The sequence below is a fragment of the Silurus aristotelis genome (assembly GCF_946808225.1).
Source record: "Silurus aristotelis genome assembly, chromosome: 11".
In the NCBI taxonomy this organism is placed as follows: domain Eukaryota; kingdom Metazoa; phylum Chordata; class Actinopteri; order Siluriformes; family Siluridae; genus Silurus; species Silurus aristotelis.
The window spans coordinates 25,195,189-25,208,762 of NC_139584.1; the positions used below are offsets into that span (position 1 = coordinate 25,195,189).

Below are 13,574 nucleotides of genomic sequence, written 5' to 3' on the forward strand. Positions count from 1 at the left end.
AGCCAATATGTGAGTGCAATTATTCATCTGCCGGGCCAAAAATGTTCTCACTCAGTGTGCAGCATTTCTCATAATCAGAGAATGACTCTGCAACAGTAGCACATTGACATCAATAGTTGTGGCAAGTATAAAGGTTATAAAGATTTGTTAATTAATGCTTTTATATTCTAATTAAAAATAAATTTAATTATAGCTATAAATGCTGCAAAAAAAATTATTCTGCAGATGACACCTGGTGCCCACGGTTGGAAAGTTTCCAATCATTACCAGACAATATAGGAAGAAAAGAAAGAAACCAGCAGTTACTCTAAAAGATTTGTAGTACAAATTGCAACAACAGCAGTTAAACAGAGGGCAATAGTCAATGAACTGCATCACAAGCTTCTCTGCTCCTACATCCCACACAAAACTCCTCTGCTCAAACGAAGCAAATCTAATTACACTTGGTCAAATCAGAACTCTTTTAGAGCAATACATTTTGAACAGGCAGAATAAATAGATAACTCTTTGGCAATAATTCAATAATCCAGTGGGGGCTTTGTGATATAATATTGCTTCTCTGCTAACAGTGCTGTGGCATTACACATCACTGGGGGAAACATAAATAAAGAGATCTAATTGGATACATTAGATAAGAATATACTAACTAGCCAAGAAACTGAATCTGGGGACAAATCATTGTCTCGTTTCAACGAGACAATGATCCTAAACATACAGCCATATTAAACTAATAATGTTTTGCAAGGCTTAGACAATCTATTCACATTCCACTGAAATATGTAGGGTTTAGATCTGACTCAATATTATCAGTTTGGCAAAAAAAAGACTTCAGAACAATATGAAAATGCCAAAATATATCACCTAATGATCCTGCTGTTGGTCTACATTAGAGTTAGAAAGAGAGACGATCTATGCAGCACTGCTTTAATGGCTTGTGCTAGTGCTGACTAATTTTCTGCAATGCAGGTTTCAACTGTCTATTGTTTTGTTGTTGTTTTTACTTTTTGTAAAACAGCAACAGAACTAAAAGCTTTAAAGTAAGTAGTAATAAGGTAAACACACGGTCCTGTGAAACAGGATCACATAAGAAAATGTAAACGTACCATAGCATCCTACTGGACCAAACGCTTTTAATAAAATACAACAAAAGCAACATTGGGAAAGTCTGGCCGTTTCCAATGTTGCTTTTGTTGTATTTTATTAAAAGCGTTTGGTCCAGTAGGATGCTATGGTACGTTTACATTTTCTTATGTGATCCTGTTTCACAGGACCGTGTGTTTACCTTATTACTACTTACTTTAAAGCTTTTAGTTCTGTTGCTGTTTTACAAAAAGTAAAAACCTGGCCTCTTTTATTAGGAACACCTGTACAAATGCTTATTTGTGCAATTAACCAGTCTGCCAATGTAGCAGGTTTCCAATTTTGTCAGCCAAGAACACTAATCTGAGGATGCAGTGGATACAGGAACACAAAAACAGGCAACTCATCTACTTTCTCGCCTTCTTCTTTTTTCCCCCCTTTGTTTCTTTCCCTCGAACCTGTCCGTTCTTATTTTATCCTTTCTCACAGTTCTCCCTCTGTTTTGTATCGCTGTCACATCTTTCACCTTGCTCTGTTTTTTCGCTCCCTCACTTTCTCAGTATGCACAGCATCTCTGTGAGCTCGAGACCGGAATATTACATAAGCCACCGAACATGGTAAACAGTGTGTGCATACGCAACGCTCGTCTGTCCACAAATACCAAGATGACATTTCAGCTCACATGCTGTTCTCTGTACTGTCTTGACATTACAGACTCGTCATCCCTCCTCACACAGCTTCACTAAAGGTGCATTGGATAAAATACACTGGTTGGTTTATTAGCATTCATAAGTCAATAATAAAATGTTACTTTAAGGATATTCTGCTTTCACAGCTTTGATTTTACCCAAGTCTCATACTTGAAGAAACCCTGGAGAGAGACTGAACTATTTACTGAGGGAAAAAGTGACTTTTACGTTTTTGTCCAGATATTTAAGAAGAAGTGGGACAAGCTTGAGATTCAGACACAAAGTTTGCGCAATGTTTGCTACAGTAGCATAAGAGGATAAAGGGCATCAGCTTCCTTTTAAGATGAACTCCTGCTGCTTTTATTTGTACTTTTTCCAAGGCTTGATGACAGCGATGCAATCATTGTTTTTTTTTTAAATTATTTTTCATTACATTTACGCAGGATATTTAAGCCGCCTCACAGACGCATTACTCAGCCCTTGTGAAATTATACCAGTAGATTGATAGGCTATCAACAGTGTATTTCTGTTGCTCCGTGTTGCTTTCACCAGAACCGTGACCATGATAATAGAATGACTGAAATGGTTCTTGAAGTGCTTAAATTATGATATTACTTGGAAAATTGCCATTGGGAATTTTTCCACGCTGGGTGTAAATATCTTCTCCATCTCCCACTCAGTTACTTACTCACACACACACACACACACACACACACACACACACACACACACACACACACACACACACACGCACACTTGGACACTTACTTGGCTGTAACACACTGGGGTGTGAGAAGAGCAAAGTAAGCTTTAAAATTTAGCTGAGCCATGTGAAAATCACAAGACCCTAACAGCCACTTGTACACACACAAAATCTCACACACATACACACAGCTGGCTGCATTAGATCCTGATTAATGGTGAAACACACCATTAAGTGTGCAGAACAAGACCACACACCAAAAAAGAATGAGAAAAAAAAAATGGTTGAGAGAGAGGAGGCGATGTGTGTGTGTGTGTGTGTGTGTGTGTGTGTGTGTGTGTGTGTGTGTGTGTGTGTGTGTGTGTCTCCACTGATGTAAAATGGGCTTTTTACTGCAGTGGCTTTACCTAGCATTGATGTTAGATAATGAGTGGCAATGAGACTAAACCATCCTAGCAGCCTGAACAGATTTTCCACAGTAGGCTTGATAATATAATTTCTATTAGATTAGCTTGGCTAATTCGTGTGGATATTTAATTTACCTGGACTGACACGTCATAGCCTGCATGTACATGTACAGTGCTACATGGCAGGCAACAGTAATGAAGCTCCTATTACTGGCTGTGCATAATAAACTGTATCTAAAGCAATCTGTTCCTGAATACACATTGGAAATTTATATTTTAGCACCTCCTTGGGGAACACAACCCAGCAAATCCAATTAGAGCTTGAATCACATACACTACAGGGACAAAAGATTGTGGACACCTGACCATAAGATTGATATTAGCTTTTTTGTCCCCATTTGCTCTATAAGAATCTCCACGCCTCTGGAAAGATGTTCCACTAGATTTTGGAGCGTGCTTGTAGATATTTATGCTCATTGAAGGGTGTTAATAAGGTCAGGTACTGATGTAGGTGAGGTGAGGAGACCTGGGGTGGAGTCAGCATTCACATTCATCCCAAATGTGTTCATTAGGGTTGAGCTCAGCGCTCTATAGCAGGACACTCCAGATCTTCCACTCCAACTAATGTAAATTATATCTTATTGGAGCTGGCTTTGTGTACAAGGGGTATTGTCAAGCAGGAACAGGTTTTGGTCTCCTTGTTCAAGTGAAGGGAAAATTGAATACAACAGCATCCAAAGACATCCTGTACTATCGTGTGCCTCCAATTTTGTGGTATCAGTTTTGCGAAAAAAACACATATGGCCAGCAAATTCAGGTGTCCCATGAACATCTTCAAAAAATTATTAAGCCTGACAAAAATAAATTTTTCTTTATAAAGCAAATATATATATATATATATGTGTGTGTGTGTGTGTGTGTGTGTATGTGTGTGTGTGTGTGTGTGTGTGTGTGTGTGTGTCGCTTTGAAGTAGTAACAAGACAAAAAGAAAATGCAATACATTAATATATAAATGATGTGAATTTTGACTTTTGAGCAGTTAGATTGTAAAATTATATCTTTAACACTATTGTGCAACTGTTACAGCAGAAATAATCAATTTAGGATTTATTTCCTACTCAAAGCACAGATGCTGATTTATGCGCGTCGCATTATGTTACAAGCCGCAAGTGCGCAAATCTCTTAAAACAGATTCCCTGTACTCAAGACATACTGACCTATAAACAGAGACTTTGCTTTTTAAAGCTCTTACCACAAGCACAGACTAAGGCTGTCCTGGACATTAACTGTGAGCATGCCAGAACACAACATTGCTGTCAGGCCAAACATCTGCAATGATACAGACTTTTGTTTCAATAGAAAAACTAATTAATTTAAATAAAAAACCGTTGTGACAAATAACTGTTTACTATAATAACTATATAAACCAAAACATAGTTCTGTATATAGTACAATGTATTCAACATAAATGTATATCATACATTACACAGTAAACACAAGTAGCTGTGTGTGTGTGTGTGTGTGTGTGTGTGTGTGTGTGTGTGTGTGTGTGTGTGTGTGTGTGTGTGTGTGTGTGTGTGTGTGTGCAAGAGAGATGCGTATATTGATTGACCTAAAGTGCAGTTAAAATGATGACAAAGTGAAATGCAGTGTGATTTCTGTTGGGATAAATAAAAGGGAATCCCCATGACAGGCCCTGGGAGACCTCAGTGTGTGTGGGTGGCACACTGATGTGTAATGGCAATGTAATTCATCCAAGCAGATATTTACCTCTAAGCTATTTCTGACACAATTCAGCACGTTACAAACACATGCAGCAACCTGCAAAAAATTTTCTTTATTTATAAACTAACACGCACTGCTACACTTCTATCACACTCTCCTCCATGAAGCTCTTAATTCATTTACACAACAGGAATACAGGTCATCTTTAGATCACTTCAGAGCTAAATCATAAAATCATCAATGCAGCAACTCAGTTCAGGAGCATGTTGCTCTCGCTATAGAAATCTAATCAGATGCAGTCTAACAGAAAATTGAGAGAAAAGATAGTTACGTTTGGAATCCTTCACATTTCTCAGAGCCGACTGCAGTCTCTCCAACATCGCTCAGTGCCTGTGTGTGTGGTGTGTGTGTGTGTGTGTGTGTGTCTGGCAGGGTCCTAATCCCAGTCTCCCAGTCACACTCCTATTAAATCCTAGCACAAGGAAAAAAAGCCAAACAAAAACAACTAAAATATCTGCGGGTCTCACGTTGGGAGCAAGCCGTTCAGGAAAGTGCACTCATGTTTAACTTCAGCATCTACTAGCAAGTACGAAAGGAAAGGGTATGGAGGGAGTAGAGAGAGTGAGGTAGACTGAAAAAGAGTGATGGGGAGGAGCGAAAGAGGAAGCGAGGAAAGAGACCACTGCAGAGTAGGAGGGGGGGATGTTGGAGGGTGGTTGAAACAGAGACAGAAGAGATGGAGAGGGAACAGTGAAGGAAAGCGGGACAGTAAGAGACAGGGTGGTGTGACGCAAGCGATGCAGGAAGCAACCGAGACCCAGAGGAGGAGTGACGATGTAGCATTCTCGATTCGGTTTCTAGATGCAGGGTGATTATGCCAAAAGAACAAACTGAGCTGCAGTAGAGAGCTTATAAGAGGTATAATGTGTCACTTACTTTACAGTATGTGTGTGTGTGTGTGTGTGTGTGTGTGTGTGTGTGTGTGTGTGTGTGTGTGTGTGTGTGTGTGTGTGTGTATACATTTATGATTAAAAGATGTACATCAACATGGCAAAAGTACTGCACCACAGACACGACAGCAACTAAATGATCACTCTAACTGTAATGTGCAAACTCCAGTCTGGCGCAGTATAAAACAGAGGAGCGCATTGACACTGCGATCCCTTCAGGACTCATGGAACACAAAGCAATAGATTTTTACTCTGATTTGGACTGGGGATTAAAACATAATGAAAAGATAAGCACGTTGTTTTGTTTGGTTGTTTTCTTTTAGAAAGAATTAAGGACACACACTCTTTTGAAAAGCTTATTCTTTCAATATTAGGAAATGTTAGAGGTTAAAGCTGACCTAGGAGTTATTACTCGTGTATGTCACTATGACAGTACTAATGCACTTTTAATAGGCAAAGTTTGATGATAATAATAATAATAATAATAATAATAATAATAACAATTAAAATCATAATTAAATCTCCACAGTAAAACTGGTAGTCACTCCGGCCCATGTACATTTTTGTTGCGGATCGACCCAGCCCACAATTAAAAAAAGGAAAAATTATGTGGCCCTCACAACAAAAAGTTTGGGGGACCCTGTTTTATAGAATAACCCCAAGTAATATACACTCTGTTATGTGCATTATATTTGTCAGGGATCCACCAGCTACACCTTCACCTAACCCACATGTCACTTCAAGCAGCTCTCCTACCTACTAATCATCTACACCTGGCACTCATCAGCCTCCACGCTACATAACCTCCGTTCCCCCACCAGCTTACTGTCCGTTCTACAGCTTAGGCTGATGAACCTTGCTGGACTACCCAAGCGACAACACTACGTTTCTGGTTTGGTTAATCTTTGTTTGCGGGACTCTGTTAGTTCTCAGAACTTTTTGGTAATAGCTTTCACCAGGTTTAGTAAACCTGGAGTTTTCATTCTGGTTTCCGTTTTCTGCCTTGCCCTTATGTTCTTCATTAAAAAAACCTACGTGAATTGCACTTTGGTTTCCGGCACGTTCTTCCGCCTGACAATATTAAAGCTGAGTAGGACCCTTGTTGCTTTAAAAAAAAGCCTCAGGATCTCAAACCTTGGATTCCACAATGTGTTGCAAACGTTTCTGTCCATTAGGGTTCAGCTCAGAACTCTATAGCAGGCCACTCAAGATCTTTATGGAGCTGGCTTTGTGTACATGGGCGTTGTCATGCTGGAACAGGTTTGGGTCTCCTAATTCTACAGCATCCTAAAACATTCTATACAATTAGGTAACTCCAAATTTAGTAACAGTTTTAAGAAGAACCACATATAGCTGGATAAGTTCACAGAGTGTATGTCTGGAAATTGGAAATCTTATCCTGTTCGAACTAGATGAACTTGCACAAAGCAAGCCATGTTCTAATGAGCTTTAAAATGGGGCTAAATTCATATTTGCATGTTTGCACATTTACAGTTATCTCTATGCTAGAACATGCTAATATCTAATTGAAGCTGCTTCCTTCCACACTGGTGCTAATTTGGCAAACACAGACTTTCACATCGGGTGAGTGGTGGCTAAGGCGCTGGGTTGCCGATCAGAAGGTCTGGGGTTCAAGCCCCGGTATCGCCAAGCTGCCACTCTTGGGCCCTTGAGCAAGGCTCTTAACCCTCTATGCTCCGGGGGTGCCTTACAAGGGAAATATCAAGGTCCGTGACGTGGGGCCGCCTTCCCGTGGGCTCACCACCTGCAGGAGGGACCGTAAGGGATGGTGCTGTGAGGATTGGGCAGCAGTCGAAGGCGGGGGCCTGCTTAGACTGCTGCCCCCGCGACCCGAATTACGGATAAGCGGGAGAAAATGGATGGATGGATGGATAGACTTTCACTTCACATCTGTCTAACCATGTGTGGCTCGCAGATCAGGTGAAGTGTGTATATATATATACGACTCGTCTTCGTATATTGTCATTAGTGTCAGACGTGCAGTGGTGCAGGAAAAACAGTCGATACGCCCATTTTCTGATACAAATCTCAAACCGTAGGCACAATCTGTCATGTTGCTCCACATTGGATAATCGCTCTGTTGATTCATCGATTAAATGCTCTCATATTCTCTTCCGGCATTTCTCTCTCACTACTCAATGTAACCTGTCGTGCACATTCCTCTCTCTCTGCAGTTGCTGTTTTCCTCTGGTCTATATTTCTGTTTATTTTTTCTCTGGCAGTGTTTTAACTGGTGGTAGAAATGATGCTGCATTCCAGTACATTGTAAGACAATTTGTGTATGTTTTAAAAACAAGAGAGAAGCACATTTACCTGGAATTTAATCCAAATGTACATGTGGTGTAATATGCATATGCTTTTGCATTTCCAGCATATGTGCAAATAAACATAGAAGAGCAGGGATATGGGTATCGATTAAAGTGGCATGTGAGTGTGTGTAGTGTGTAGTAATAAAATGACATTGGTAGATGACTATGATTTTAGGATTTGTTTCTGGAATAGATTTTATTTCACTATTTCTCAAAGACCTGGCAACCGTTTTTCCATAGCCATTAGTATCACTAAACTTTTTGGGTAAAAAAGGTCCCCACAGATTATTAGCATCAGAAAAGAATTTGCTCCCAACAGCACATGGTTATGATGATATCACTTCCTCCAAAATCCCACCCACTGGTTTGATTGATTGACTTAGTGTTTGATATACAGTGATGCATCAGTGTGAGTGAAACTTACATATCATTTACCATAACTCAACAGTCAGATAATACCTGACAGGTTATTAGAGTAAACAAACTATGTGACAGTATACAGCCTTCAACTGCTACAGTGATGATTTATCGGGTTAAGTTGACCCCTTGCTCATAGTCCCTTTTACTTCGGTCTCTCCTCACATTTAACTCGTTTTCCCAGAAAGTCAGTTAAAAAACATTTTTTTTTATTTAATGGTTTTGCATGGATGTGGATGGATAAATCAATGTTGCAATGGAAGTGCATCAACTAAGCCTATTTATAGCCTAATAAACCTAATTGTAGATGGTTGGCATGTTTCTTTGTGTGCACACTAGCGGTCAACCTATACATCGGGTTTGCCGATTAATCAGCACCGAAAGTGGATTGCTTGAACTATCGGCATGCCAAGTTTTTCCAGGTTGCGGCCGTTTCTGGAGCCAAGTCAAGTTTATTTCTATAGCGCTTTTCACAACAGACATTGTCTCAAAGCAGCTTTACAGAAATCAACAGTCAAGGTGAATGGTGTGCATTTATCCCTGATGAGCAGCCGTGGCGACTGTGGCAAGGAAAAACTCCCTTAGATGTTATAAGGAAGAAACCTTGAGAGGAACCAGACTCCAAAGGGGAACCCGTCCTCATTTGGGTGACATCAAGAGTTTGATGTTTCATAAATCTTTCAACAATACAGAACACTGGAGAGTGAGAACTAACATGAGCACTGGAGTGTGTGATAAGAATGTTCTTTCTACAGTCTTATACAGTCTTTATGGTTATAAAACTAGGAGCTACTGAGCAACTCATAAAATAGCTCAACATTTGTGGGGATCACAGATCCAACACCAGCTTCTCCATGCCAGAGGGATGTGTCATTCAACGAAAATGTAGCTTTTTGAAAACGCTTTACAAAGTGGATTTAACGCTGTTTTCGCATCGCAGTGTGGACTGTGGAAACAGGCTTCGAAAACTATACGGATTTTGGAGAGCCGTAAATAAAGTAAATAATTGCTAGGCGGAAAGGAAGCCTGTTGAAGTATCTTGCTATTTGCGCATGCGCGACACGGGTAAGTAAACGTTTTCAGACATTTCAATGTGGATTAGCAACTTTTGGGAAACTACTGAAAATGTATCCGGATCAGTGTAGCCAGAGAGCGGCACTATCGTTCCTTCTCCTGGTAACAGATCCAATGCATAAACTGAATAATAGTGCCTTAATAAAATGCACATAACATGTTAAACACATTCAATACATTAAAACAGTTAGTATTCCTGATACATTCCAGGGGCATTCATGTACACAGAGGATTCAAAAATGATTAAAATAAACCTGGGAAAGCCTTTTCAAGCCAGCAGATGGCAGTAGTTTAACAAACATGGAGAGTAGAAGAGTAGTAAAACTTTTCAATGTTCAAAACTATTGATTATAACTATTATATCTTATAACCTAAAATTTGTTTTTTTTAGACCAATATAATATTATAATAATATTGACAAGACTTAATATTGTGATAGTAGGGTATCTGCAAGAATGAAAGGGAAAGTTTATAGGACTGTGGTGAGACCTGCGATGTTGTATGGATTAGAGACAGTGGCATTGAGTAAAAGACAGGAGGTGGAGCTGGAGGTAGCAGAGCTGAAGATGTTAAGGTTTTCGTTGGGAGTGACGAGGATGGACAAGATTAGAAATGAGTTTATTAGAGGGACAGCACATGTAGGATGTTTTGGTGACAAGGTGAGGGAGGCGAGATTGAGATGGTTTGGACATGTGCAGAGAAGGGACATGAATTATACTGGTAGAAAAATGCTGAAGATGGAGCCACCAGGTAGGAGGAAAAGAGGAAGGCCAAGGAGGAGGTTCATGGATGTGGTGAGGGAAGACATGCAGGTAGTTGGTGTGAAAGAGGCAGATGTAGAGGACAGGGTGGTATGGAGACGGATGATCCGCTGTGGCGACCCCTAATGGGAGCAGCCGAAAGAAGAAGAAGAAGAAGAAGATTGACAAGACTTAATATGGTAATTAATATATAATATATTTCCTTGAAAGAACTAAAAAAATTTTTGGAAGTGCCAAATTTAGGTGGTAAAAACATGAACCCTGTGTAGTGTACCATTTCCACTTAAACGCCATTTTTGATTCTAGAAATTCTAGCATATAGGCAGCAAATGGTCTTTGTATGAGCGTGTGTCATAGCGAGTTTGAAAACAAGCCTAATTTTCTGCTAAACACTTTATACTAAAAATTACTATTACATACTAAAACAAAAGTAATACTTCCATGTTATGGAAGCACGGACCTTTGCCGTTCTCCACGTCCTGTGAAGCAATCACAAATCCAAATCCTTCTTCTGACCTCCTCTTCAGCTCGACCTCGATTCCCCGTGTCTTAGATGCCCGGCTCTTCTCTTCTATCTTTAATCTGGGATTGAGTGTAGTCCCGCCCTCTTTAGTACTCATCCAATCGCGAGGCTCCAGCGTTAATGTGACAGGTACTGAGTCTAAGAAGCTAGTGCTCTGGACCAAGGAAGAGCGCACAAGGGCTTGAGGGGGCGGAGTAAGGGTCTTTCTTAGCAGAGGTGGAGTATCAGTAAGAGGGATCTGAGAGGCAGAGGCAGGGCGTGGCAGGGTGGGGCTGTGCTGACGCCCAGACTTTGGAGAGATGGAAGAATATATGGCACCTATGGAAAGAAGATAAAACAGAAGAGTGTGCATACAGTATTCATTTAAAACATTACCCAGGTTCAGCAAATAAACAGATTTATAAGCAAATGTATGGGTTAGTGTACAAAATATCTACTTATATGACACTTGCCTCCTCTCTGCACTAGCAGAATGACCTCTGCATTTTTGGTGTGCTCTTCCAAAATACGATGGACCTAGAGCAATATTCAAAATTAGATTTTCTGTGTAAACTCATAATATTCTTAGCAATTTCCACACCTTTTTTCTCCTCCTGTACCTGAATGAAGCTAAGACTCTGGACGTCAGCTCCATTGATCTTCACGATGACATCTCCAGGTTGGAGGCTGTTACACTGCTGCCGGTCCCACACCCTCTTCACCACTGCCGCCCTGCCACCTTGTCCGCCCGCCATCAAGCTGAAACCCAGACTCCCACCTTGACTGCACTTTGCCAGGGCGACGGGGACCAGCTCCCTGCCCCCACCATTGCTTATCGTCCCTGGTGATGGTACGCTGCTGCCTGGACTGGCACTGTTGGCACTGTTAAAAGTGAAGTACGGCCCATCGGAGTGTGAGCTGGTGGGTGGGGTGAGCATTGAGCGCTGTCCATTTTGAAAGTATCGTTTTCCTTGACCAGGGGAGGAGGAAACAGAGGCGTGTCTTGATTCTATTTGGGGAAGGGGCAAACGAGAGAGGGGCGGGCTTGGGGCACAAGAGGAAAGGTCACTGTCAGAGGACTTTGTGGAGTAAAAGCGTGAAGGTGACGGTGGGTAGAGCGAGTTGTTGTTGTGGTTGCGGATAAAGTAGGCTCTGAAAGGGAAGAACAGAAAGATGGAGATTAACAAAAACTGCAAAGATTCTAGGGTTTTAAACTTTTTGTACGAGCCAGAATGACAAGGAATGACTACCTGTGTGATCCTATAGCCGACACCACTTCACTGTCACTCTGGCTGGCCAGATCTGATCTCTGCAGCTGCCTGATCCTCCTTTGAGAATGCTTCGGCCTCAGGATATCGCTCTCTCCCTCGCTGGAGTATCGATAAGTAGACGGCATTCTGGGAGGTGGTGAATAATGTGAAGTATTACCATTGGCGTCCAGGCTAAACCTGGATGCACGTCTTCCATAAGCTGTAGGATATCTCTCCTCAGCATTGTACATTAGTCCACTGTTATTGAGAAGCATCTGCGATTGTGGGAGCAAGGCCTGGGCTTTGGGCTGGGTGGTGGTCGGAAGAGGTGAAGGTTGTGAAGCAACCCGAGACAGTCGAGGGCTGCCATTAGGGTCATAGAGTATGGGGTAGCCTCTACGGACCACCATGTCCATGCTCTGGCCCACGGGCACAGCCTTCAGCATTTCCACTAATTCTTTATAAGAGGTGCCCAGCACGCAGGTGTCGTTAATGTACACCAGAATATCCCCTAAGGAAAAAGAGGAAAAAATGCTAAATATTAATGCATTAGAAAAGTAAATAGCTCATTTAACATAAATGTGGGTCACTAGGAAATATAACCTGAAAAATAATATTAGAAAATACAGACTCCCTCGCTGTATGACTTTGAACTTGTGTGATAATTTGCAGTGACATTTTCTTCTGCTTTTTTTGTAAAAAACTAAATTAAGGCTGTGTCAAAAAGCGACTTGAATTAGACAGTAATAGACATCGATTTGATTTTGTTATGTAATGTGCAGCGGAGGGAAGTAACGATTGTATTTATACTGTTAAATATATGAAATTGTGAATACTGTACTAGTTGGCAGAGACACATAGAGAGACATAAAACCGTGACCGATATATGATTTGCTTGGTTACCAGTGTTAAGTGTTGGCGGCCCTCCAGGTGTAATGCTGTATATCTGTAAAAACTCCCGAGACCGGCTGCCCCCAGTAATGTTAAAGCCAAAGCCGTGGGGTCCTTTACACACCCGAGTGTGGACTGAGTACCCTCTCAACTCACTTGGCTGATCTGTAAACTCACCCACTGAGAATAAGAGAGAGAGAGAGATGATTTATGAGTTTATATGATTTATCAATGACTTTATCTATGTATATAAGGAACAATGTTAGAATTATTAAGAGCAATAATTAATAAATGCTGCAAAAAAAAAAACCAGGATAAAGTGAGTCTCTTAGTAGACAGGACATGCCCCAAAACTTTATTAAAGAGGGCACAGACATATTGTGTATTTGTTTGTCTTCAGTGAAAAATTATAAATCAAGGATTTTAAGCATTTATTTTTCTGTATGTAAGACTATAGAGACAATAAACACAGTTGTGTAGCATCTATCTTACATCAGTCCAGAAGCAACAGTCACCAACAACTTCACATTATAGGTGGAACTCACATTCATCATACACGTGTAGTGCATTTTTTTTTTTTTATTGCTGTGGATGTTGTATAATGGGCTAATATAATAAATGTAACAACAACAGGTCTGCAAACTGAAATATGGCTTGATATAAACAATATAGCATGAATGTAGTATTTCCAAACTAAATATCAAGCAAACTGAAACAAAATGCAAAAAAAAAAAAAAAAAAAAAACCACACTGCAAGCATCACTGCCCATTGCATGGATTTGGTGTGAAAGGAA

At 40.6% G+C, this 13,574-nt stretch overlaps 1 protein-coding gene and 1 long non-coding RNA gene across 10 annotated transcripts in view; one reads left to right on the forward strand and one right to left on the reverse strand.

The window, feature by feature from the left end:
- LOC310733489 overlaps nt 1–13,574 on the forward strand; it is a 49,645-nt gene that overhangs the window by 12,291 nt on the left and 23,780 nt on the right. The window lies entirely within an intron of this gene.
- The window catches only part of magixb (MAGI family member, X-linked b), a 66,223-nt gene that overhangs the window by 9,257 nt on the left and 43,392 nt on the right, over nt 1–13,574 (reverse strand). For 5 of the 7 annotated variants that reach the window (XM_083554723.1, XM_083554726.1, XM_083554721.1 and 2 more), the window contains 5 exons: nt 12,793–12,960; nt 11,890–12,400; nt 11,260–11,791; nt 11,098–11,176; nt 10,598–10,978 (listed from right to left, as the gene is read on the reverse strand). In XM_083554723.1, the coding sequence (XP_083410849.1) occupies nt 10,598–10,978; nt 11,098–11,176; nt 11,260–11,791; nt 11,890–12,400; nt 12,793–12,960 (1,671 nt within the window). The remainder of the gene's footprint in view (nt 1–10,597; nt 10,979–11,097; nt 11,177–11,259; nt 11,792–11,889; nt 12,401–12,792; nt 12,961–13,574) is intronic. The other 2 variants (XM_083554727.1, XM_083554722.1) reach the window with 1 other exon arrangement.